The sequence below is a fragment of the Lissotriton vulgaris genome, chromosome 5 (assembly GCF_964263255.1).
Source record: "Lissotriton vulgaris chromosome 5, aLisVul1.2, whole genome shotgun sequence".
In the NCBI taxonomy this organism is placed as follows: domain Eukaryota; kingdom Metazoa; phylum Chordata; class Amphibia; order Caudata; family Salamandridae; genus Lissotriton; species Lissotriton vulgaris.
The window spans coordinates 983,552,864-983,580,222 of NC_141693.1; the positions used below are offsets into that span (position 1 = coordinate 983,552,864).

The 27,359-nt window shown below is 45.4% G+C and overlaps 1 protein-coding gene across 2 annotated transcripts in view; it reads right to left on the reverse strand.

The window, feature by feature from the left end:
• Window positions 1-27,359, reverse strand: part of ALDH18A1 (aldehyde dehydrogenase 18 family member A1) — a 508,980-nt gene that overhangs the window by 18,381 nt on the left and 463,240 nt on the right. For both annotated transcript variants that reach the window (XM_086922580.1, XM_086922579.1), the window contains exon 16: window positions 12,033-12,219. In XM_086922580.1, coding sequence (XP_086778706.1) covers window positions 12,033-12,219 — 187 coding nt within the window. The remainder of the gene's footprint in view (window positions 1-12,032; window positions 12,220-27,359) is intronic.

Consider the following 27,359-nt stretch of genomic DNA (forward strand, 5'->3'; position numbering starts at 1 on the left):
CTGGGGGAGGAGGCATGACACCTCTGCCCAGGATGGGCTTTGTAGAGAGCGGAGGCTCCCTACCCAGTGGTCCAGAAACCTCTCTGGGGGTGGTAAATGGCAGGCAGCCATCCAGGAACCACACCAGGACTGGCTGTTTTTTGGGGTGCATCTCTTAGATGCCCTCTAAGTGCATTTTACATTCAATCCCACACTGCAAGTGTGGGTTAATGTGCTGAGAAGATTGCTACCAAACTTCCCCGGTTTCAGTAAACTCATTATGGAGATGTGGAGTCCGTAATGACCAACTTCCAGACCATATACTGTTTATGGCTTTACTGCACTTACAATGTCTAAACATTGACTTAGACAATGTAGGGGTACAGTGCTCATGCAACTGTACCCTCACCTGGGGACTAGTGCATCCTGCTAGAGAGGTGACTTGCCTAGGCCCCAGGCAGTAAGTTGCAGGAATGGCACACAGGGATGTGTGCCTCGTCGACTTCACTTTTCTCTGCACAAAAACATGCAGGCTGCAATGGCAGTGTGTGGGTGTTAAGATGCACATTTCCTAAGGGTGGCACAATAGGTGCTGCTGCCCTTAGAGGCATTCCCTGGTCACAGTGCCCTTGGTAGCCATGGTACCTTTTACAAGGGGTTACCTGAGGCTAGAGATGTGCCAATTGCAGGTACAAAGGTACAGTTTTGGGAAAAGAACACAGGCCCTGGGAACCTGATTGGCAGGGACCTAGAGCACATCAAGACGAGTTGCATCAAATGTCAGGAAAAAAGGGGCGAGTAGCAATGCAAAAAGGGGCACTTTCCTACAGATCCGCAGTTGTATACAGCCTTGGCTGCATGAGTCAGGAGCTTGATTTGGCATATTTTTCTGTACAAGGAGCCAGTGGAGTTCTCGGAGGTAGGGGGTGATGTGGGTTCGTCAGGGCAAGGGCACTCACAAACATTTTCCCAGGGGCCACAAAGATTGGTTTGTGATGTGATTGAAGGCCACACTACTGCTATTGTGGTGATGGTCATGAAGGGGGCATTTTGAGGGAGGGGATTGTGACAGTATTGTGGGTTTAGGGGAAGCAAAACATATACATCTAGTGTCTGAATTGCACAATGTGAAACCAGAAACCCTAGGATTAATCCCGGCTTCCCCACTTTACCAAATTGTGTGATCCTAGGCAATATTTTATTTCACTCCCCCTCTTTGTTTTCTCTTTTCTTCATTTTGCATACAAGAGAACCTCAAAAAGCAGGACTTCAGGATCTGAGCTAAACTAAACCTTCTCCTGTGTTTGATGTAATAAACTATAATGGTGTTTATGTATAATAGGCAGCCAGGCCACCCACAGAGTGCACATAACATACTTGCCTCTTAGTTCACGCGGGGGAGGTGAGGGGGGATATGAATGTTTCTGAATTTATGTTTGAAAACTAAAACTTAAAAATAAAATACTTCAATGGACTGATATCATCTGATGCACTAAGGTGAAAGGGTTCGGCATGTTAATGAAAAACACTTTTTTGACTTTTGCAGAGCCCTTATCATATTTTTTACACTTTTGCTGCAAAAGGTCTTTAAAATGAAGGTGTTCCTAAAGTTAAACAGTGCAGGACAACCTAGTTACTTCCTTTCTTTAACTTCAATTAACATTTAAAAAAAAGGCTTGCCTGTTTAATTTTTTTTAATCATAGTGATAAGTCAAGTAAACAGCAGCCCAATGTTGCTATTGACCTGGAGGCCGCATGTAAAGGTCAGGAGGGCCGCATACGGCCGCTGGGCCATACTTTGAGTATCACTGGTCTAGGCAAATCCAGGACGAGCCTGGCTGCAGCATTCTGTGTGGTCTGTAGTCACTGGAGGAGGTGAGCTGCGATCCTTGTACAGAGTGTTGCTGTAGTTGAGTCGGCCGGAGATGAGGGCCTGGGTGATAGGTGTCTTGAGCTTTGAGGTAGCAATTTGAATATCCTACGAAGCATGCAGAGGATAAAGAAGCAGGAGGAGGAGATGGGAGTTCACCTGACTCATCATGGTTAGCTTGTTGTCCTGAATGGTGCCTATGTTCCTAGCGTGGCCATTGGGGGAAGGAGAAGGTCTGAGTTCTGAGGGCCACCAGGATGCGTCCCATGGGGATCTTAGGTTTCCGAAAATTAGTACCTCTGTTGTGTCAAGTGTTGAGCTCCAGACAGTTGGCCTTCCTTTAGTTGGATAAGTGTGTCATGCAGTTGTGGACGTTGGTGGTGTCTTTGGAGAGGGAGAGGATGAGTTATGTGTTGTCGGTGTAGGATACAGTGTGGAGTCCGTGGGTTTTGGCGATGCTGGCCAGAGGTGTCAAAGTGTTGAAGAGGGTGGGGCTAAGCGAGACCCCTAGGGTACCCCACAGATGATTTTCTTGGGTTCGCAGGTGAAAGGGGGTACTTTTTGCATTCTTCCAGTAGGGAAAGAGGCGATACATCCGAGAGCACCTCCTTGGATGCGAATGCTGAGCAGCTTTGCGATGAGTGTGTGGTGGGAGACTGTATTCAAAGTTGCTGAGAGGTATAGGAGGATCAGAGCTGCAGTCTTTCCTCAGACGTCATCTGTAGCCACGATGAGGGCTGTCTTGGTGCTGTAGTTGCTGCAGAATCTGGATTGGGAAGAGCGGAGTATTAGGTTTCCTTCCAGACGTGAGGAGAGTTATTGGTTGAGGCTTTTCCCAATACTTTGGCCAGGAACAAGAGCAGGGAGATCAGTCGGTAGTTGCTGAGTTTGCTGGGGTCTGCCGATGGTTTCCTTAGTAGGGTGTTGACTTTGCTCCAGAGAATCCGAAAAAGAGCTGAACATCCACCCAGTGGTGAGATCACTATAAAAGTGGAGAGCTCTTTTTGGATCCAGCAAGTGAAATCTCTCCTCCTGTTTAGAGGGTTGAAGCGGAGCCAAGAATGATGGGAAGGTAATTTTCTGGCCTACATGAAAAGGAGTCACTACCTGTGGAAGGAACCAGGCTCAAGTCTGCACACCAACTGGTCTGGGTAGAACGTGGTTTATGGTGGGTTAACAGACAAGACCTCTAATGTTTTCAGCCGTAACACCAAGAAATGGCGACAATAAATACTGAATTGAAGGTAAGGAGTCAGCAAGAACAACTGTGGAGAGGCTCAAAAGGCGCGCACATGAGGAATATGAGAACCTTAATTTTTGTCCTATTGGGGCATAACAAACGGAGAAGGGCGAAACATATTTTGTAATCCTTTGAGGAAATGTATCACAACTAGTGACTGGAATAATGAGGGCTGTTCCATCAACTGTAAAAAGGCAGAAAGAGCAGACACGTACTCTTTACCGACAAGTACCGTTTAACAGTGCCCAAGGAAAAGCCTTGCCAGGCTAGGGACAACACAAATAACAAAACGTCAGACAGTTTAATCTATAATCTGTCAATTCCTTCAAACAGCTCACTCGTCATTAACAGCCTGACGCGTTTCGAAGATACACTTCTTCCTCAGAGGCTGACGGCCACAGAAAAGTGCATGGCTGTCTCATTTGCACTATTTACGATGCAATAAGGCAAGCCCCTAAATGCGCACCAGGCCACAAACCCATCCAAATGGCAGGCGTATACAGATTTGGTTAAGGGAAGCTTGGCTGTCAAAATGACATCAATGATTTCAGGAGGAAGGTCGAAGGCATTCAACTGCCGTTGCTCAATCTCCAAGCATAGAGATCCAACTTGCGCTGGTTTGGAAGCAGACCATGCCCTGCTGTTGTGACAGAGGATCTTCCAGAAGGATCAGCTCAATCAGAGAATGATGTTCATGCCCAGTGGTTGGGGATACTATTTTCTGCATGCTCAATCTGGGGCCACTGGGATGATTTGGGATTAGTCATTCCTGATAATTTTCAAAACCAGGAGAGGTATCAGCAGGTAGGCATACGAGCTCAGATGATTATTGCTGGCCACCCTGCCGATTATTGATGCTGTTACCTCAACCATCATCATCTTAAGGTTAATACCTCTAAACGCAACAAACCTTATATGTTTCCATAAATCCTCTTACTATTGGACTTTCGAGTACAACACATTGTTATTATCTAGAGCCCTGAAGAAGTCTCTTCGGAGACTAAACACGTTGGCTAAATGGCACAATGGATTTTGTGAATATTGGATTTTAATGATCGCATCCCATTTTTCAATAAAGAAAATAATTCTAATCAATAAAGAAAATAATTCTAATCACTAAAGAACAATCAGGACCTGACATTTTTCTTCAAGTCGTAATGAACAATTTGATTTCATTTGAATTCAGAAAGATATTGTGATATGTGTGCTGATTCCATTCTTTTTCATTTGTTGTTGGGACTTTCCCCAATAGGAAGTGTAGAGGGGTGCACTTTCTGGTTTTCAAGCACCATCACCAAATTATTTAGCCACTTGTAGTGATAGGTGCGGGCTTTTTGTCTCAACCTTCTTTGTGTGTTTTCTTAGGCATACATGAATCCTGAGTATAGTAAATTGGATGTCCGGTGAACGTTGATTAAGCCAAATATGGAAATCCTGTAGTTCATTCTCATTGCCCTTCCAGATTGCCAAAACGATGACATCCAATTTACTATACAAAGCAGTAACAAAAAGATTGATTTTCTTGACATTTCCATAACAGCAGAGGAGGGTACACTATACACCAACCTTTTCCGAAAACCTGCGGAACGTAACTCATTGTTACAGTACTCGAGCCACCACCCACGAAGCCTTCGTGACAACTTGCCGTTTGGCCAGTTCCTTCGTGTTCGAAGGAACTGTAGCAAAAAAGACGATTACATGTCACAATCGGACATCATGATGAGACGTCTAATAGAAAGAGGTTACCCCAAACGCCTGATCAAACGCTCGAGGAAGAGGGCGTGGTTCTGCCACCGCGAAACACTCTTGGAACCTTCTACACGACAACGTCAATCAGAAGAACGCATGATCTGCGTAACCACTTTTTCAACGAAGAGTCATTTGATCAAAAAAGCAATAAATAAACATTGGGGTCTTATTGCTAACGATCTAGAAATCACAAATGCACCCATGCATGCCTTCAAAAAGGCGAGAAATGTGAAAGACTACGCAGTCTCTTCCTTTCTGGAATGCCCACCAGAACCAACCCTTGCCTCATGCTGGAACCAACCACCAATAATAGGACATTTTAAATGTGGGAACTGTAAAGCTTGTCCTTCAACCATACAATGCAAAGACTTTGTGTTCAAAAACCACAGACACACATATAAAAGTCACACCAACTGCAATACCAAGAATGTAATCTATGGTATAATTTGCCCATACGACCTCATTTATGTAAGTCAGACCCAACAGCGTGTCAAAGCTCGTTTTCTATCACACTGCAGCCGCATTAGATGCAAGGTTTCTGGGGCACCCCTTGTTGAACACTGTGACAGACATAATCATTTGCCTGAATCCCTAAGATGGGTTGTCTTGGAACATGTAACACTTGGTGCTAGGGTTGGGGATCTACCCAACATTCTGAATATCAGAGAGCTAAAGTGGATTCATATTTTTAATTCCATAGCCGATGGCCTAAATGAATCCGAGAATAGCTTTGCGCAACTAGCCAATCTGTGATCTCAATTCTAATTACAAAATGATGAACTTTTTGCATTATCTGATCTAACATGATATTGTCTCTTACTTCACAACCATAATGGAAATCTAGTGTTTGAGTCTACACTATCCTACGAGATAAGTGCACTCTTTATTTTTCCGAAATATACAATGACCTTAAATATTTCCAATGGCATTGAAAATTAACTGGTAGAGTTTACACTATCCTACGAGATAAGTGCACTCTGCTCACATGACTTGGTATGTTTCTTATAACAGCTCAGATCTCAGGGAAGACATATTAGAGATACAGTGCAAGGGTTGTCCTCCATAATGTGTGTATTTTGCATTAAAATCAATGTTTATTTCTGTCTAAACTATTTGACTGTCGCCCATTCCCAAGACATACCCTTTAATGCTATATTTAAGCCACTCTACACTTCTTTGAGAAGTGTGATAATATAAACCATTTTGAACAACGATTATGGCTTTACAAAATATCAAATAAAATACCACAATAGCTTTGCACCTATAAAATAATGTCCCTGTTAATCTAACTAGTCGCCACTCAATTGCGCTTTTTGAGCACTCGCAGAATAGATAATCCGCAATACCGTTTCACAAAGACACAACCAGTCTTTTTTCTAGTTCGATGCATCGGTCACTTAGCCCCGCCTACCCTTAAAATACACAACCAGGAAATAACCGGGTTTGATGTGGTCGGCGTCAACTCTCTTTGCACCGTTAACCTTTCGGATCGAATCCGTGACGGTTGTATTCATCAAAGGTAAACCAAGACAATATTTCCTCTACCCCCTGTTAAACTGCACATAGCGTGGCACGATTGCGGTGCCTAAATCTAATTTTCGGTCGCCTGACTGTTTTTCAGGAGGCAGCCGAACCCGTTGAGGAACGAGAAAAAATGTCTGCTTATTAAGGTACGCACCCGACACAGTCGGCTTTATCTCTCCCCCCTTTTTTGAAGTAAATACGACAAATGCCTGTTAAACTGCATGTAGCGCGGCACGATTGCGGTGCTTGAATCTAATTTTCGGTCACCTGACTGTTTTTCAGGAGGCAGCCGAACCCGTTGAGAAAAATGTCTGCTCATTAAGGTACGCACCCGACAGTCGGCTTTATCTCTCCCCCCTATTTTGAAGTAAATACGACACTGATACTGACAAATGCCTCCCTTACATTTTGTAGGCTTATTTTTCATACTCCCTTCGCTACAGCGTCTACTGCGATGAAACTCATTTTGTGCTAAGATAATCAAGTAAAATGTTACTGGTAAGGTGTTCTTAACTGTAACCTCCTTTCTTTTGAATAAAACACGGCTTGGTAACTTGCCTCCCTTATATACATATATATATATTTTTTTAGGCTGAACTTTTAAACCACCTCCTCTAAAAAAAGCCTACTCCCCTTTTTTGTGAGGTAACCAAGTTAAAGGTTGACTGGTAAGCTGTCTTTGACTTTTACTAATTTCAGACAATATATATAAAAATCTGTCCAATTCAATTTGTTTTCGTTTTTTGTTATCCATATGCAGGCATTTTTTTGCTAAGAATCTATCAAGAACCCCTTGGTAACAAATATCGAAGTACATTTTGTGTCCTATATGAGAACAACCTACTCTCCATTGCTTTCTAATATAAGTATTTGTGGTGAGTTCACTTACCCAGACTATGTTTTTTGACACCCAGAACTAAAATGTAAAAAATCCACGAATGACAATATCCTGTCTCCTCAATCAAGGTGACAGCATTCAACCACCTTTTAAGAACCGACTAATGAACTTCTCCAGTCCGACCAACTGGAATTCTATAAAGTACAATTGGTGAGGCTTCGGATATAAACTATTTGTGCTTATCAGAATTATCATGTAAACAAAACCTTAATCTTAGGTTAATACCGTGTCTGATTATTTTAGGTGTTCTCTCCACCACTTTCCATGAATTTACTACTGGACTGTTTGAGAAGCTCACCAATGATCTGACGACTTATCAATTTTCCACCTCTCTCACCCCTTGCGATAGGTGAGCCTAAGTTTGGACTCTGTTGAATCTTTAACGTATAAGTATGTGCTTTAGGCACGACTTGACAACACGTTTTTAATTGATGAAATGTTCTTCATTTATTCACCCTCCTTGTAATTAATTGACAGATAGGGTTTGTTCTAATTTGGTTCCTTAACTATTCCCTAGGAGGCGCCCACCCACAACCTTCTCCGTCCTGACGAAGACCCGACTTGTAAGGAACACTATCCTACGGCTAATCCGGGTCGAAACGTTGACCACGTTAACCTTGACCTACTCCGATCCCAAACAAGACACTAACAGCTCTAACGGAGTTAGGCCTCTGTTCATGAGTAATACTTTAGGACCCATTTGAGCCTCGTATGTGGCCTTCTATCAATAAGGACCACTTGTACACAGTCTTGTGAATTAAGAATGATGACTTGTCACTAAATGACACTGATTACCCCTACCCTTTCCTTGACACTTCCCTCACTCTTTCCCCTCCTGTTGTGTATGTGGGCACGTACATTCAAACCTGTGATGTTTATTATAAAATGTATTTTGAGTTACAATCATTGAGAATGATGTGCATGCAAATCCGAATTAAATTCATTTGCATCCAATAGCTTTGCTTTCTGAGCTTACTGTATATCAATTGCAATTAAGTGTGACTCAGTTTGTTTTGGTCTTGGACCCCTTCCTTTCATACCATTCACTGAATCGCAGTTCTGAAGCCAACATTACAGATCTTTTGCAGTCTCCTTTGAAATCTCGACCAGATCCAGATGATCCACCTAGTGCTATGCTCACTGAGACTTCAGATCCTACTGCAGAGCTGGCATATGTCATCTGCCGTGGCTCACCAGCAGGATGCAGATCATCATCAATCTCTGAAGCCTCAATATAATACTCACTGAGATCCAGGGCAAAGCTTAAAATAATGGGATCATACCTCAATTGTCTTGGACTCTTCACTCCGGTGATAGGCACGGAACTGCATTTTGTCCAGAATGGCTCAGATGAAGGGAACCATCTGCAAAGGCAATAGATGAGACTTTGGCACGTTGAAAGTGAACCCCAAGGATGTCAGACGGTTTGCTATATTCTGTAGGTTGTTGAACGTCACAGTAGGGGGAAGATTGTGGCCCCTCACCTCTGAAGATGTGCTGGGACCACAGTTATCACTTTCGTGAGCACCTGAGGGTCACTGTTAAGGCCCAAGGAAAGCACTACAAACTGAAAATGCTCATGGCCACCTTGAACCTCAGGTAGCATTTGTGGGCCTGCAGGAAGGGAATGTGCAAATGTTTCCTGCAGGTTTAACACCACCATCCAGTCTCCAGGGTCTAGGGCAAGACATGGCCTGGGCTAGTTTGATCATTCTGATGGTAAGCCACCCTTGGAGGAAATATCAGATACTCCCTCAGACAGGGTGTGTGCAAGCAAGGACACACTAAAGTGGTTTTGGTCAGTATCAGGTGAAGTGTCCAACCCACTGGCATCCTGAAGCTCTTCATACAATTTATGCTAGTTACTGTCATCCCCTTCATCATAATTGTTGTCTCAATCTGTGTCAAACAGATTGTATAATGACTGGGCTCTACCATTAAGTAACAGCAAAGTATTGGAGTTTGCCGCATGGTAGTGCACTAGTTGGCGCAGGGTGGTGACTTCGGTCGAGGTCATAGTGGATTCAGTTCAGAGTTAGATAGCACTATGGGCTGAGCATCCTTATTCTCTGTTGACAGAGGTACCATCAGCCTCGTGTGAGAGGGACCGGAGGAGGGGATGGCCCTGTGACTGGACTCAGCACCTAAGCCTGTGCTGAACTGGATGTGGGTTCAAAGGGCATAGATAGTGCAGAGGTCAGACTCGCTAGCAGAAGTCTGACTGGAAGCACTTGCTGATCCTTTGGGTCCAAAGGTCTGCCATATGGAGCAGCGAAAGTGCCAAAAATATGCAGCATGGCATCCACGAAAGCCTCTACCTGCTGTAACATTGCCATTTAAACTGGAATTCCAAGGAGCGTCGGACTTGGAATCGGCTCCAACGGAGATTGAGAGCAAGAGCAGGAGGCATGTTGATGCTCTTACACCAACTCTGGAAATCGAGACTGGTGAAAAGGGGCTGATTCTTGCTTAGATATCTTGCCTTTTCCTTTGACTTACTCAAAGACTTCGACCACAATGACGATCTGCTGTGGGGATGGGATCTTACTTTTGACTTCCAGTTGCATGAAGCAAAGGGGGCTAGACATTCTTTCCAAAAGTCACACACTGCCAAAGTTAATATCAATATGAAAAGAAATAAATTTTCAATACCTACACCACCATAACTATACAGCACAGTCGCTATTGCAAATTGTGTGTTAGGAAGCATTGCGAATGGGACATAAAAACTATAAAACTGATTACTAGCATTATCTCCAGCCTAATGTAGTGTTTTTTTTTTTAGTTTTAACATGTAGATCATAACGTTCAACAACACCGGATTGATTTTATGTTTGATTTTGAAATTATGTATGTTAAAGTTCTCCTTCACAAATCAGAGCACACATTTTGTAGATCCACACTCCATGTATTCTTCCTATGTGAATTGTTTGGGAGCAATACACTTTTTTTATAACCTCAAACCCATAGGTATCCCATAATGATAGATTCTCAGACAGCATGACTTTGATGATTCATCATGCTCAAGGCTTTATGTGATTCAGTTGATACCTCTTTCCAAACGTTCTGACCCACTGCCATACCCAAGCACCGCATGGGGTACACTTGGGTTCTAGGTGTAATGAATCAATCGCATTTATCAAGTGCAGTACTATCATCCCTAAGGGTATCTGGGCGCTGAGGGTGAAGTGTCTCTGTTGAACAGTCAGGTCTTGAGTTTCTTCCTGAAGGCTGCCAGGGAGGGTGCTGTTCTGAGGTGGAGAGGTAGGTCGATCCAGGTCTTGGCGGCGATGTAGGAGAATGAGCGACCACTGCTGTGGCTGCAATGGATGCAGGGGGTGCGTGAGTGCAAGAGAGAAAGAGTATAGGTGTCTTGTGAGTAGATGGAAGCTCAGTCGATCGTTGATGTAGACTGGTCCTGGACCATGTAGAGCTTAGTAGACCTGCACAAGGATCTTGAACTGACACCTTTTCTGGATGGGGGGCCAGTGGAGGTTTTTGAGGTGGGGTGTGATGTGGGTCCGTTTGGGGAGGTCCAGGATGGAGGAGTCTAGCTGCAGCATCCTGTATGGTATGGAGTATTCAGAGGACCGGGTTGAGATGTCGGCGTAGTGAGCGTTGCCATAGTTGAGGTGGCTGCTGACAAGGGACTGTGTGACGGTCTTTCTGATGTTGATTGGGATCCATCTGAAGATTCTGCGGAGCATGCAGAGGGTATGGAAGCAGATAGCGGCGACAGACCTGACTTGTCATTTCATGGTCAGTTCACGGTCTAGTACGATCACCAGGTTGCGTGCGTGGTCTGTCGGTGTGGGTGTTGGTCTGTGTTTTGCTGGCCACCAGCGGTGGTCCCAAATGGAGGTGTACTTTCCGAAGACCAATATTTACGTCTTGTCGGAGAGGAGTTTGAGGCAGCTATCTCTCATCCAGTTGTCTACATTAGACATGGTGTCACAGAAGTTGGTTTTGGCGTTCGAGGGATCCTCGGTGAGTGTGAGGATTAATTGAGTGTTGTCTGCGTAGGACATTATGTGGAGGTTGTAGGATCTGACATCTGCGAAGGGGGTCATGTAGGTGTTAAACAGGAAGCGGTCAGACATTAGTAAATATCAAAATTATTTCCCAATCAGAAAACCCTCATTACCTAATCTTTGGGTAGAACCTTGGTTAAAGCATCTATGATCTAAAATGTCATCCAAGACCAGTTACTGGACGTATTCTGGCCTACCTGCACTATTATCGATATCATGGTATTTAAAACAGTAAGTGCTGTGGCAGAGTAAGAATTAATGTAAGCCTTGATTTCCACCTACCTATGGTTAAAGTCAAAATTATCTTGATGAACTCTAAACCTCCCACACTATCAGCAACATGTTTTCTACTCCAATCATGGACATAATCTAGACATCATTCTACGAAACTCAAAGCTTCTTGAGGTGCACTTTGAAACTAAATGAACCACAAATACTTAGCATAGTTATGGAAAAATGTGTAAATCTTAAGTTGGGATTCACACTAACATGTAGAAGAAAAGAATTATGGACTAGTCAAAGATTGTACAGTTATTCTGAACTATGCAGGTTTTAAGCCTGATCAGCTAGGGATTAGGGCTGTAGAGAACAGAAGTAAGACAATTTAAATAACCCTTGGTCTGGGAGGATGGTGCATTTGAGATAAGCCAATATTCATACTGTGGGGACAAATATTGAACACATAATCATGCATATAATAAAGTTACAAAAAAGTATGCAGGGAAGAGGTATTCTACCTACCATTTTCTGTGACAATTACATCTGTGTGTGAGCTGCCATATTTGTGAATGTGGTCAATGGCATCTTGAACACTATCCACCACTTCAATGCAACACTCCAGGTCGCCATACTCAGTACGAAGAGATTTCACCTCTGAGGGACTGAACGTTAAGTATGATGCAAACTTTGGGCCAGCATGTATTTTTACCTGTGAAAAGAAATACAGCTAACGTTTTCCTTGTTTATAACTACAAATTGACATAAAAACCTGTTGACGCTGAATGCCCAAAGAACAAATGTTTTATTTTTTAACAACTTTATTTATAGAATTTTTAAACCCCAACTCGGTGGTTGTTCACCGTTCTTATTAGCGATCATTATCAAGACATTTCGTGGAAGGTGCAAATCTTCAGAGACACATCAGTTAAGCACATCAGTTATAACACAAAATACATAATGAGGAACATATTTCCATAACAAATGTGGATACCCCTAGCACCATGTCATAGGACAACTTACTAATACTTGTACGCTACATATCATTACTACTATCTGATGTATCAGTCTGTTCATTTCCGTTTCCCGTTGAACAAAGAACAAATTAATGAACAAATTATTTACCTTCGGTAACACCTTATCTGGTAGAAACTATCTAGCCACAGGTTCCTTACCATTAGAATTATTTCCAGGCGTCAGACTGGATCCAGAATTTTTTCCTCTAGCAGTATCCCTGCGAGCCGGTTCATGGTGTCGTTCGACTCCATGTGCCGGCCATATATAGGTGCCACCCCAGCGCACGGACGTCAGTTTCTTTTCACAACTTTCCATTCCAAGAGCTTTGAGCCATGAAGAACACTGAGCACTGGCGGAGAAAACTAGGGCCCTGAAAAGGGAACAGCCCTGTCCCTAGAAATCCGTTTGCAGAGTGGGGATGACGGGTGGGTCAGGAAGGAATTTGTATCTAGACCGAGTCTCCAACAGGTAAGGCGTTCCCGAAGGTAAGTAAATTGTCTGTCCAGACAATAGTGTTTTGTGAACATGTGCAAGGAAGCCCACATTGCAGCTTGGCAGATATCCTGGACCGGAACGCCGCATGCTAACACAGTGGTGGAAGCTTTAGCTCTGGTGGATGAGTACGCAAGCCCTTAGCCCTTAATTAGTAGCAGATCTTGATACAGAGCAGGAGCCATCAGGAGATGGTACGCTTCTTCACAGCTGTCCTATCTTTGCTCTGACATACCCCACAAAGAGTTGGTCATCCACCCGGAACGGTTGTGTGCAGTCAAGGTAAAATAGCAACTTTTTTTGGGTCCAGACGGTGAAGTCGCTCCTTTTCCTTGGAGGAATGTGACAGAGCGTAAAAAGTAGGCAGAGTGATGGATTGGCCTACGTGAAAGGGAGTGACCACTTTCGGTAGAAAGGAAGCTCTCGTCCAAAGCACCAGTTTGTCAGGGTAGATGTTCAGGTATGGAGACTTGGAGGAAAAGGTTGAAGCTCGCTGACCCTCCACGCAAATGTGAACCACGAGAAAGGCTGTCATGATATTAAGGAGCCTTAGAAGGCAATGGTGCAAAGGCTCAAAAGGAGCACACATAAGGGAAGTTCCACGGAGGTATAATGAAAGGAGAAGGTGGGAAAAAATGCTGTGAACCTTTTAAAAATCTATTTACAATGGGGGATTTAAAGAGGGATGCCTGGAGAGACAACCTGAAGAAAATTTGAAAGAGCAGAAAAATATGTCTGCATCGAGGAAAGGCCGTTGGAGGGGGAGGGGAACTGTTTAAATGCATAAGACAAAAAGGGTAGGGAAAGGGAAAAACTTGGCAACAGTATTGATGTAGTACGCACCCGTCTACATCCACCATGTGGATGGAGACGTGTGCTATCGGCGACACCCCCAGGCGGGTGTACCCAAATTTCAGTTATGACATAGGTTTGAAGTTACTAAGGGAATGGCTTTGGCACAGTTTGGGCGCTGAAGTGGGAGGAGGGGGAGTTGGGAACTGTTCACGTGAATGCACTGTGTCTGAGAGGCATTGCGACCTCATTCGTTACCTGTAATGATGCTGTTATGAACACACTCCTTACAAGAGAACCACAGCACACACATGACCTAGGACTGTCAGCCTGCGGACTGGCGGGGCTAGGCGGATCTGCCGCGGAGAAGCTACCACCAGGCATACTGTAATGGCACGTCCTGATACACTGAATTTTTTAACATGGAATATACGGGGCCTAGGCACTCCAAAAAAGATAAGGCAAATGTTTGCGTATTTTGACAGACTTAAAGTAGATGTGGCCTTTCTACAAGAAACGCAGCTGGCGCCTACTAGCGCATCAAAGCTAGGACATAAGTGGGCAGAGTCCACCACTAGTTCGAATTACTCTACATATTCGAGGGGTGTCAGTATCCTGATAAAGAAAGGGACCCATTTTCAGATTTCGGAAACGCACAAAGATACTGAGGGAAGGTACGTAGCAGTGGTGGGAAAGGTGAGACAGCAGCAAGTGGCTCTAGTAAATGTATATGGCCCAAACGTAGACGACTCCTCCTTCTATGAAATGTTATGGCACAAACTAGCGGATATACAGGCTGAAAATATCATCTGGGGAGGGGACTTTAACGTCATGCTCCACGATGGGCATGATAGAGCACTACATACACTGGAACCACATGTAAAAGCGAGGGCGATGCTACTAGATGCGATGACTGACCTACACCTGGGCGACATGTGGAGGTTATCACACCCTGGGGAACAAGCAGCGACGCACGTTAATGCGGCCAACAGAAGTTGGTCCAGGTTAGACTTTTGGTTAGGCACGCAGGATATCATAGCATGGGTAGTGAATATCACGCACCTCCCCAGGACACTTTCGGATCACAGCCCGGTGCTATTAAAGCTACAAATCCCACACTATGTCTCGCCACCGTATGTATGGCGGTTTAATGCACAAGCCTTGCGTGATCCGCTGTACGTTGACACCATCCTAAAAGCGATCACGGACTATTTCGAGCTAAATTCTCCCACGACGGAGGACCTGTGCCTCCTGTGGGAAGCCTTCAAGGCAACAATACGTGGCGTATGCATCAGTACAACCTCTGGCATTTTAAAGGACATACGCCAACAATTACAGAGGCGGGAGGAGGAGATACATGAGCTGGAACAGCGATACACACAGACTGGTGGCACTGCACGGTTGAGTGACATTAGGGCGTTATTGTCAGAACATCACAAATTTGCAGAGGATGAACTAAAATACATATTTAAACGGACAACGGCCAGACGTTACGGAGAGGGGGGGAAGACCTGGTAGGGCCCTGGCCGAAAAGATATGTACAGGCAGGGCACCGCAGCACGTCACGGCGATAAAAACTAAGGCAGGAGCACGCACGCATAATATAAAGACTATAATGGGAGAGTTCATGGGCACATATGGGGCGCTATATGAGGCACGGCCACTAATACCGCAAGAAGAACTGTTGGCCTACATGGCTGATGTGGAGCTGGCGTGGTTGGCGGACGGTCAAAGAGAATACTTAGCGCGACCTATTACACCACAGGAGGTCGTAGATACCATTAGACGACTCCCAAATGGAAAAGCTCCAGGGCCAGATGGCTTCGTAATAGAATTTTACAAAGCGTTCGCCGTCATACTGGCACCACATCTAGTGAGGCTCTATGAGGCCGCCCACAAAGCACAAACACTGCCCGCATCGATGAGAGAGGCGCTAATCAGTGCATTACTAAAACCAGGCAAGGACGAAGAGCAGTGCGATTCTTACCGCCCTCTCTCGCTGATCAATGTAGATACTAAAATACTAGCAATCATACTAGCTGACAGACTGAAGCTGTTCATGCCACTGCTGATTAGGCCTGACCAAGCTGGGTTCATACCAGACAGATCGACCACGCACAATACCCGCACTCTGTTTGCCCTGGCGCACTACTTGGCCCCGGACATAAAGGCGGTAGCTGTCTTACTAGACGCGGCCAAAGCGTTCGACACGATCGACTGGCCCTTTCTCCACGCAGTACTGGTGCGAATGGGATTCCCGCCATTGTACATAGGTTGGATAACGATGCTGTACACGGACCTGACGGCACGCATCAGGATAAATAAACATCTTTCAGACCCGATAGCAATCATACGCGGCACCAGGCAGGGGTGCCCACTATCACCAATGCTGTTTGCACTCATACTTGAGCCATTGGCTTGTAAAATCAGACAAGATCATCACTACTCAGCCATTCAGCTCCCAACACGTCCCATACACATAGCTTTATACGCTGATGACATGGTCCTTTACGTAAAAAATCCAGAACAACATCTTAACCCGCTGCTGCGGGAATTTCTTAAATTTGGCCAATACTCGGGACTACAGATTAATTGGAACAAATCCCTCGTGCTACCATTAACGGATGGTACCCAGCCTACTGCTCTGGACTACCCTCTGGAATGGCAAGACGAACCGACAAGATACTTGGGAATATGGTTCCACAGGGACCCGGAGCTGGTCATCCGCACCAACTACGGGAGAGCTATATCCACACTAGAGGATAAGATCAAGAGATGGGTTAGGCTGCCGCTGTCCCTGGCTGATAGACTCGCCAAAGTGAAAATGGTGCTGCTACCTAAATTTCAGTACTTGTTCAACAACATTCCTATCAAGCCCCCAGCAGAGGTGTTCCGCAACATAAAATCCCTTATGTTGTCCTTAATCTGGGCGGGAAAACAAGCGAGGTTAGATTTACAGACAATGACGCTACCATACGCTAAAGGAGGCTTTAAGGTCCCAGATATCTACCTCTATTATCTCTGTGCCCAGGCGCAATTTGCACATTACTGGTTCCAAGAGATACCTTTCCTAACACATGTAGCAGTGGAACAAGGTGATGCAGATCCAATCCCACTGAGGAGTATATTGCCACATAAACTACCCAGATTACTCGACCATGACATCAACCCGGTAAACACCACGATCGAAGCATGGAGGATATTGAGCAAGTTGGCACATAGCGCACCACTTTACGCACCAGCACTCCCACTAGCACACCACCCGACTATCACTGTCGCACAGGACCAGGTTGGAATGGACCTCCTAAAACACGCTGGCATAGACAAACTAGGCGATTTATACAGAGACGGACAATTCATAACACTAGACAAACTAGACTACATCCGAAACCCGACGTTGCTGTTTAGTTTTAACTACTACAGATTACAAAGGGCAATGAGAGAACACTTTCCGACATTCCCGGACGAACCGCAGACGCTAGCCCTGTTACAACTGGTACTCACCGCACCCTCGGCCTCTCACCTGGTGTCCAGATTATACAAAAGCGCACAAACAAACATAGGGGGAAACACTGCAAGGGCAAGGGAGAAATGGTGCACAGCGTTGGCTGAGACCCTCACAGAAGAGGAATGGGAGACTACCTGTATACTGACGGGGATGCTGACACCGAACGGCGATCTCAGGCTCATCCACTATAAATACCTCCATCACATGTATCACACACCTCACAGACTCCACGGGTATGGCTTAAGGGATAACTCTAACTGCACAAGATGTGGGCAGGAAAATGCGGACTTTATGCATTTAGCATGGCACTGTAGTTCGGTGGCGCAGTACTGGGAACGAGTGATACAGACCATTAATGCCATATTGGGGGCAACTTTACAATGCACGGCCAAAATCTGCTTTTTAGGAATAGTGCCGCAACTGAAGGCGCAAAGGCGAAAACTGTGTGTCATTGCCCTGCTAATGGCGAAAAGGAGGGTATCGTTACACTGGAGTAGTAAATTGAAGCCCAAGGTGAAAAACTGGCTGGAGGACTTGACATATTGCAGAGATACATTGGCCACATACGAGGAGGAGCTGCCAGCAGGATCACGCCCCAGAGACTATTGGGCACCCTTTAGACAATATCTGCTAACGATTGCTTCTGACAATGAGACACCAATGGTGCAGAACTGAACCTGGCCACCTGCTGCTAAATGTGGTTATTTGTAGTGTGATGGAAGGGGGAGAATGCTGTGACACAGTGCTTTAAGTTTTAGGGGTTTTGTTACATTTTCCTCTAGGTTGTTGTGGTTACATATGTAATAAATAAAACGTGAGACCGAGAACGCAACTATATCAGAATGTAACATTGTCGAATAACATGCATGATAATCATGTCACGAAAACGCCTCCGGACCTACGGTTGTCGGCTGATGGGCTGTGTATGAACAGAGTCAAAATTGGAGATACCACCAACATGTACAGCCGGCCTCATCAGGTTGTAGGCGATGCGACTGTATTTTACCTCTATGGCAATGTGAAATAAATGTCTTACACAAAAAAAAAAAAAAGAGCAGAAAAATAGTCCCAAGAGTATCCAGAGCAGAGCCCTGATGGGCAAGACAAATAATTAAGAGAACAATCTGAGAAAGTGGGCAGAAAGGAGATTGATTGGTCATTCTGTAAACCATGGCACAAAGTTTCCACAACGGCAGGCGTATATCGTCTTGGTGGAGTGACACCTGGCTGCCAAGATAACGTTTAAGACTTCGGGCGGACGGTCGAAAGTTAATAACTGTCACTGTTCAATGTCCATGCAAGAAGCCTGAAAGTGGACAGGTTGCTATGACAGAACAGCCATTTGACAAAATCTGGATACCAGACGTACCACAAGGATGACTTCAGCCCAATGGTTCTTGATCTTCTTGACGCCTGGGCTCCACTCAAGATGAAAAGCGTTTCTGAGCGAGAGCCGGCTTGGAAGCTCCAGTGCATAGAACTGCTGATATTGCACATTCTTCCCTGTGGCGAACAGATCTAACAAAGGCTCTCCCCACTGCAGAAAGAAACCTTGCACCACCTACCGGATGGAGACACCAATCATGATCCGCTAGGCATCTTCAGCTGAGTTAGAAAGGCTTCCAATGCCCGCCAGATCGCCCAGAGCGCAGACAGGTTGAAGTGGAGCCCTGATTCCGCCAGAGACCAGAGTCCTCTGATTTCCACCTCTCCCAGATGGCTGCTCAATCCCAGAAGTGATGCATCTGTCACTGTCAAATCTGGTTGGGAAAGGGAGAAGGGCTTGCCCATGACCCAATCACGGCTCTTTAACGGTAGAATCGTTTGCAGATACCTCCAAGATCTAGACCATATCGGAGACATTCCCCTAATGATGCCCACCTGGAAGTTCAGGTCACAATGCAGAGCCAGCATATGCCAGTGGGCAGAGTCCGTCTCACTGAAATCCAAAATAGAGGCTGAAACATCCGTATCATATGCTGAATATCCTGAACTGGCCATTCAGGAGGATAGGGCTGAAACTGCACCATGTCCAGAACAGCTCTGATGAAAGGGAGCGCCTGAGAGGGAGTCAAGTGTGACTTAGGCACGCTGATAGTGAACCACAGCAAATACTGGAGGTCCGCTGTAGACTGGACGTGGGAGACAACAACCTGCGTCGAGCCCGCCTTCAAAAGCCAATCATGGAGATAGGGTAAGACAGGCATCTCTGATCTCCGCAAATGAGCTGCAACCACCGCCATCACCTTGGTGAGCGCATAAGGGGTGTTGGTAAGGCCAAAAGAGAGCTCATAAAATTTAAAGTGCTTGTGGCCCATCGTGAACCTGCAAGTAGGACGGGAATGTGGAAATATGAGACCTGAAAGTCCAACGCTACCATAAAGTCTCCCGGGTCCAAGACCTGAGCGAGTGTGAGCATTTTGAACTTCTTGAGGAAGAAATTGATAGGGTGATGTCCAGGACAGGACAAAGGCCTCAGTCCTTGTGGAGCACCAGAAAGTAGTGGGGATAGCAACCGTAACCTACTTCTGGCATTGGAACCCTCGCTATGGCTTCCTTGGCCAAGAGAGCAGTCACTACCTGGCAGAGAAGAGACAGAAGGTCATCCGTCATCCTGAAGCAGATAGGTGGCAGAAAGGGAGGTATAGTAACGAAGGGGAGGGAATATCCCCTTCAAACGATCCAGCCCCTTCAAACGGTCTGTAAAACCCACCGGTATGATGTAATAGACTGTCAGTGGGGCAGGTGATGGAGGATCCTGCTTCCCACTGGGTGCCAAGGATGGTAAGAGGGCATACTATAAGTGTGCTGAGATTGCGGCTGCCGGGGAAGTGGTGGACTAGCCAGACCTTTGGTTGCCTGACCACGAAGTCTGTGGGTGCAGTATCCTCTGCCGCATAGAGGTTAGGAACCTTGTGCACTGCAGTGACTAAGCCGTTGAAGACTTTTCTGGAAGCCCCTTCTGTGACCGCGAAAGGTGGATTGGGGGTTGATGAGGGGTAGTGGAAAGGCTCATGACTGGCTGTAGCTCTGCTGTCCAACACAATCTTCAAAGAGATGGGAGCCATCACAGGGCATGTCCATAAGCAGCATTTGGACATCCCCAGAAAAGCCAGCCGTCCTCAACCAGGTGGGGCACTGAGGAAATAGAAATTTTTAGGTAATCAATGTGTCCCCCACTCGCACCCTATCCATGCACCCATGTTCCATGCATGTCGTGTAATTTCTTTTCCGTGCATGCCACAAGGACGCATATGCATTTGCGTCCAACTTTAACATGTCAGTTATCCAGTCCTCCAAGAAAACCACGTTAATTTGGCTTTTAGGCCTATGGTGCCAACGTCTTTACATGGTGCACTTTTAAATAACGCGAAGCACACGTTTTCCACGTTTTCTGGCTCAGTCGAGCCAGGCCCTTAATTGAGGCTCCGAGTCTCTTCTGTCTCTGAAACTGCAGTTTAGGTATGCATCCCTGACCTCTACCTTACTTCCTGCCCAGCGAAGCGGTGCCCGGCTCAGCCTGGCCTGCCTGCCAAGACAGTATTTTGCCTACAGTTATCTGCTCAGCCTCCTCGAAAACACATTCCAGTCTAGTGAAATAGGTAAACATATTCCCGGCTGCAGAGCAAAGGGCCCGGCCTTCCTGTCCTCCTTGCAAGTGATTTACAGAACCCGTTACCATGGTAGGCCCATGGCCCCGCGCATTGCACCAAGACACGTATGCACGCCCTAGCATTCAGTATTGAACGGCCTCTGCTCGAGAGACCTTTTACTTCAGACAATACATCCTCCAAACATAAGATACCAGATATGCTATAGGTACAGGTCGTTCTGACATCCCAGACACCAGACTCTTCTACTAGAGCTAAAGTCAAGCCCCCAGCTCTCCTCAGTTACACGTCTATACCACGTCATGTTCATTTGCGCACGCACCCATGCCAAAGGTTTCTGCTGACCCTGCAGAATTTCTCTATGCATCCACCCACTTATGACACTTCTGTGACGTTTCCGATACACGCCTATGTGTACGCCCTCTTACACGCCTCCTGTTACGCACATGTGTTCTCATCTCTCTCTTTTCACTTGTTACGCCTCCTGTATTCATTTCAATTATACTGTTTTACTATATATAATGTGTGATGTTAATAAAATGTTGAATGTCCCTTCCTGAACCTTAGTGGTGATGGAACTCGATGTCCCGGTTCTCGAGAACCCTAATTAAAGCCTGTATGACTCAGATACCACGGACTCTGCCTCTCATTTATTGAGCTATCCTTTATTGTCATTTAATGTATAGAAAAATAGTCTGGTAATTTTATTTACCACAGCACTGTGAGACCATTGTCCCCGAAACTGCTCTGCCCAGTATGTCAAGTCCACATCGAATCGAAAACTTAGCTGCGTCTCTCTTGTTGGCAACTGCCTGGCAGAGAACGGCCCGGGCCGCCTCTGGGACTGTTGGGAGCACCTGCGCAAACTGTAAACAGAGCATGGGAACACCAGCCCAAAAAGAATGCAGTGTTCACAGATCACAGTGCCAGGCTGGTGGAAGAAAACATCTTCTTGCCTATGTTGTCCTGCTTATTGGATTTCAGTTCCGGTGGTGCGGTTGGGAATGCACCAGAATTTATATGGGAAGTGGAGGCTTGGACCACCAGGCTCGGGTGGGGAGATGCGTGAGGAAGTCGAGGTCCCATAGGGGGGGGGGGGGGCGGTGAGCAATGTCCTGTCCACAGGAGCCCTGTATTGGACTTGGACCACGTCCCAAGCAGGACATCAGTAAGAGCTTCATTAAAGAGGAGAAGCGGTTCAGAGGTGGACACTCCCGGTTGAAGCACTTCTATCAAGACATTAGTCTTGACTGCTACCGAAGGCAAACTAAGACCCAGGACCTCTGCCGCCCTCCTCACCACCACTGCAAGTGAAGCTTCCTCCTCTACAGCCATGGTAAGGGAAGAAAGGATGCCAGTATCTGGAGAGGTGTCCAGTCTGCTGGCATTGACCAAATCCTCACACCAGTCCATGTTTGTGTCATACTGATGGTAATTTTCAAGGTACCGCGACCCCTCCCACTGCTCTCCAAGTCCTAGCCCATATGAATAGAGACCAGGCTCCGGTCATGAAGGCATGGCTCCAGTCGGCGCGGGAGTCGCTGTTGGGTGACGCCCCTCAGGATCCGTGACGGAAGTCAAAATGGGTCTGGCGCCGACAGGAGCATCGGGATAAGTCAAGGTGGCATGACTGGTACCGGTCCGGATCCATCTGTGGATCCAAGGTGAGAATCCAGAATTAGCCCCTCTGGAACCAGCGAAACCCAAAGGCATGCCAGAGGGAACGGGCCACCCAAATATGAGGTGCATAGCCTCATAAAACTCTTAATTGGAGAGGGGCCGCCCTGGATTCCAGAACCTAAGGGGTGGGGGGGGGGGCAGGGAAGGGGTCGATGGACGGTGCTCTGGCTCTACTATGGAGCCATACCTCAAATGTTGACGTTCCCTCGTCTCGTCAGCTGCCAGACAAGGAAAAGTCAAAGATCTCTTCAACTACTTCTAATGGTGCGACGTACCTGAATGACCAGACGACTTCAAGTGCGACGAGGGCCTCGGACTTTGCGACTGCTCCTGGGACCTTCCCCTCAACCAGGATCTGCTTCTTCGCACGTCAAACCTACATCAAGGCCTTGGGGTTCATGGCCCACCAATCGGAACAGGCCTTCAGAATGTGGTCGCGCTCAAGGCACCAAAGGCATAAAAGATGTGTGTCCATCACCGACATCGAGCGGTGACCAGCGCCGCAGGGCTTGAAGCCGGCCTTTAGAGAGGACATCTCTGCTACACCAGGAGGAAAACCTCAGAAAGACTCAACAAAAAGTTGTAAAAAGTTAGCTAAAAATTGACAAAGTGGTAGCTCTTCTCCGTATCTGCGCTAACTGGCATGGAAAGGAAATAACTGATGTCCTCATGTAGGGGTGGCACCTATGTAGCACCGTGTATGTCACTTCTGGAGTGGACCAAGCCACCCAGCGCAGAACTTCTCCACGCAGAGACAAACAATGCCACACAGAGCTGAACAACTCCTCGCAGAGCTAAACAACGCCACGCAGAGCCGAACAGCGCACCTACCAGCGCGTCGGGGTACTGCTAGAAAAAAATCCCGGATCCAGTCTGACGCCTAGAGATAATTAGAAAAGGAACGAATCTGCAACTAGAAGTTTCTAGCAGATTTGCTGTGTAGCACACCAACATTAATTGTACCGGCGTATGAGGATATTGTTCTCAGCAACTGATCACATACATTTACTGGAATTGAGTTTGATTTGCCTATCTCTATGGGTTTCTAACCGGTTCTCAAGAAAAACTAAATTCTGATCAGATGAAAACCACCAGCAGAATACAGTATACATGGAAATACAAAATGAGAAATTTTAGTTGTTTTCTCGAGGAAAAATCCACTTATGTGGAACTTAGCAGTAAAGCAAGTTATGCTGCTCTCGGTTCAACCTCTACAATGTGTCTAAACCCCAAAAGCAGACTCGTCATTTAGGCAGCTGGCTTGAACTTGTATGGGAGCTGCATTAAGTATTGGTAAGACTAAGTTCTCTTTGTTGAACCATAGTTTCAGGGAAATGTTATCTCAACTACAGGGTGCAAGATTGTTTTGTACACATTCCCAACCATTTAACACTCCACAAGTTCACTATCCACCATGCCATCTTCCTTCACTTCTACTTTCCATGTCGTTCCACTGCTCCTTCCGATTTCTTCCAAGCAGATTCTCAGTCCTAGGTTGTAGCTGAGAATTTACTTGGTAGGAACATGATAGGAAAATTTAAAGTCTCAGCTCAAAACCTTCGGATGTATACTGGAGAGAGGTACCATTCGGGTTACAGTGAGCTTACATGTTCAGACTGCAGACAGCTACCGTAAGTTACAACAGTTGTGAAGGAACTCGTTCCAGACAGCAATAGTGATGAAGGGAAATCATTGCAGATGCTAAAATGCCCCCACTGTGATTCAGGATGAAAGTCAAGTGCTTCCCCGAAGCAAGAAAATAACATCAGCAATAAGTGTCCCCAACTTAACACGAACTAATCTTCAAACGTCAAAATTTGATTTAAGTAATGAAAATGCAATAACATCGACCTCCTAATCATCAACTTGAGATTTTTTTTTTACCCACACTTTGTTAAAATAGCTGCTTTTTGGGGTAAATTAACATAAATCCACAAAACATTTGGCATTAACTGTGAATACTTTATTCTACTGATTTAAGTTTTTAGTGCATACACAAATCTGAACCTCAAATATCAACTCATCATTTTCTTCAAATGTTCGCAAGTGCCACAGCTAAACAGACATAAACCTTCCCAGTAATAACCACAGTATGCAAGGTAGCCGTTGGATTTCAGGGACGCAGAGTTTATCCCGGGAATTGCCTACAATAATTAACACTATGCCCACCAAATTCCAAAACATGGACGTTTTATTGCAGGACCACCATAATGAAATCAATGGCAACAATAATAATACCAGGGATGCTCAACAGCAAGAATGTTCACCATTAAACAATATATAGCCACACTGATGCATTGGGGGTCTACAACATGTCATAGAGGACCTTTTGTGCTACTGCTATTATGCCATTGAGGACCCGCAATATTCCTATTGTGACCAAAAATATGTTAAGAATACCACCATTATGTCAGAGATTCATTTACCAATCTGCCAAGGTACAAGCTGCCCACAGTGAAAGGCACTGCCACATTTAGTACCATGGAGCAGAGGGAAGCGCTTTAAAACACATTCCCTAACACAAGCACACTGTAGGAGGCATGCACTGACATACACAACACACCACGTATGTTCACATAAGCACATATGCACACTCATATCACCCACACTCCCTATCCCTTCCATACATACAACTGACATTTCCGGTGGTCCAGTAAGCATCTGTTTTAGTCAAGTGAGCAACATCTTGCGTGTAAGGGCACACAAGGGGTAGGGAGGCTGAGGGTTTCTGTGCCAGGGACATGGTACGGGCTATGGTAACAGCAGTCAAAAGAAGAGTTTTGTGTAACTGGGAAAGGCGGCAACAGACAGAGTTGGACCATTCCGTTCCCTTCCTGGGGTTCGCTGCCCTCTATAAACAGTAACATCAATATAATGAGTTGAAAAGGTGGGGGCCTGTAAAGTGCCTTGCCATAACTGCACTAAGACATACTACATCCCTGGGTCAGGTAAACCTGCTTTTACATTCACGTTGTGCATATATGCAAAAAGGCAAAGCTAGTAATCTATCCAAAAGTGAGAATGTGAATGTACTGCTCATTAAAGGACATTATATCACATTTGACATCACCAATGATATACCCAAAGCCACAAATGTTAGAGGAGTGTTTCAAATGTATTTGCTGACAACAAAAAAGTAGTCTACTACGGTACACATTCTCGGTGGATATTTATATGTTTACAGTGGTATTGTCCACATATATTTAATTTAATATCATAGGATATCCATTAATTCACAGTCAATTGCTGACAGTGGTATCGCAGCATTTTGTGTCAACACAATAACTGTGAGGACATCTGTTCACCAGAACTGAAGAATGTACTCTCTGTAATACATATGAGAAGATCTCAAGATGACTTCATATGTGATGTCCCTAATGATGACGGTGAAGTGAATTATGATATCATTAATATTTGTGATGTGTTTCGAGTAAGAAATATATAACATGCATGGGATGAAAGAGCTAATTTTTTATCAGAATGCTTTCAATTCTACTGTAAATCATTTGTGAGGTGTGTTTTCCATCACCCTTTCAGAAGTCTTGGCTAGACTGGTCACCTTCTTTCCTTTAAATGAAAATGACGTCGCTTCTCTGCTGACTTCTAGGAAACCCTGTGCCTCCACATGAGACCCTGTCTTTGTTGAAGTCAATAAAAAGTATATTATGTTAGATCTCAGTTGGACCAGAGCCCTTATAAATGCTTCCCTCAGAAACAGTTAGGTTCCAGAGACTCTAAAAATAGCCCGTGTGACCTCACAACTTGATAAACAATCTACACTGAATCTAGACGATTGGACCAAATATAGACCTATTTCACAATTGTCTTTTATTTCGTTTTTCAAAACTCTGATCTAGTATTTGTAAGTATTCCAAAGCAATGTGTACATACAATCTTCCACATATTGAATACCGAGCAGGTGACTATTATATAATAATAATAAAACCAGGAAATAAACCATTCAGGACCAGAAACAACAGCCCAAACATGTTAACACACTGTGTCGCATACTGTAAAACAAAACCCAGATCATGCCCTGCACGCCTAACGATATACCTCAAGTCCATCGGAACAGCCATAATTCCCCATGCTACACCGCTATATGGTTCAACGTTAGCAGGGTGAGGAGGAGGTGGCTCCAGTTCAAGACCCCCAAATGTTATAGTGTTTCTGAGGGCACCGTCTCGCTTTAAAAATATGCTGCTCCTGACCCATGCACCAGTCAAGACCAGCCCTCCAGGTGCTCAATTTAGTTGGAGTCGGATCCTTCCATGCCCTGGCAGTTTCCCTTTTAGCTAGAGACACAAGAACAGTAAATGCCTTTTATAAATGTTGCCCCCTATCTCATTTGTGATATGCAAGAGAATTAGCCTAGGAGACTCAGGTACAGCCCATCCTAATACTTAAGAAATACAGCGAATGACCCCTCTCCAGAACCGGCCCAAAGCTTCACAGCTCCAGGTTGTGTGGAGTAATGTACCCTCCTCTCGATCGCATGTAAGGCACATGGGGGAGTCCATCATCCCTGCCCTCTAAAGCAGATATCTAGTAAAATATGTGCGGTGCAGATATTTAAATTGAATAAGCCTGAGATGAGAGGCAATAGCCGCATATCCCGGGGATTCCGGGGCTTCTCAGCAGTCATCGCTGTAAGGGGTGCCCAAATCAGTCTGCCATTTATCCCGGAGCGGATCTAAAGTCGTGTAGAGCTTTGTCACTAATGTTTGGTATATCTTTGCGGTTTTATGCTCG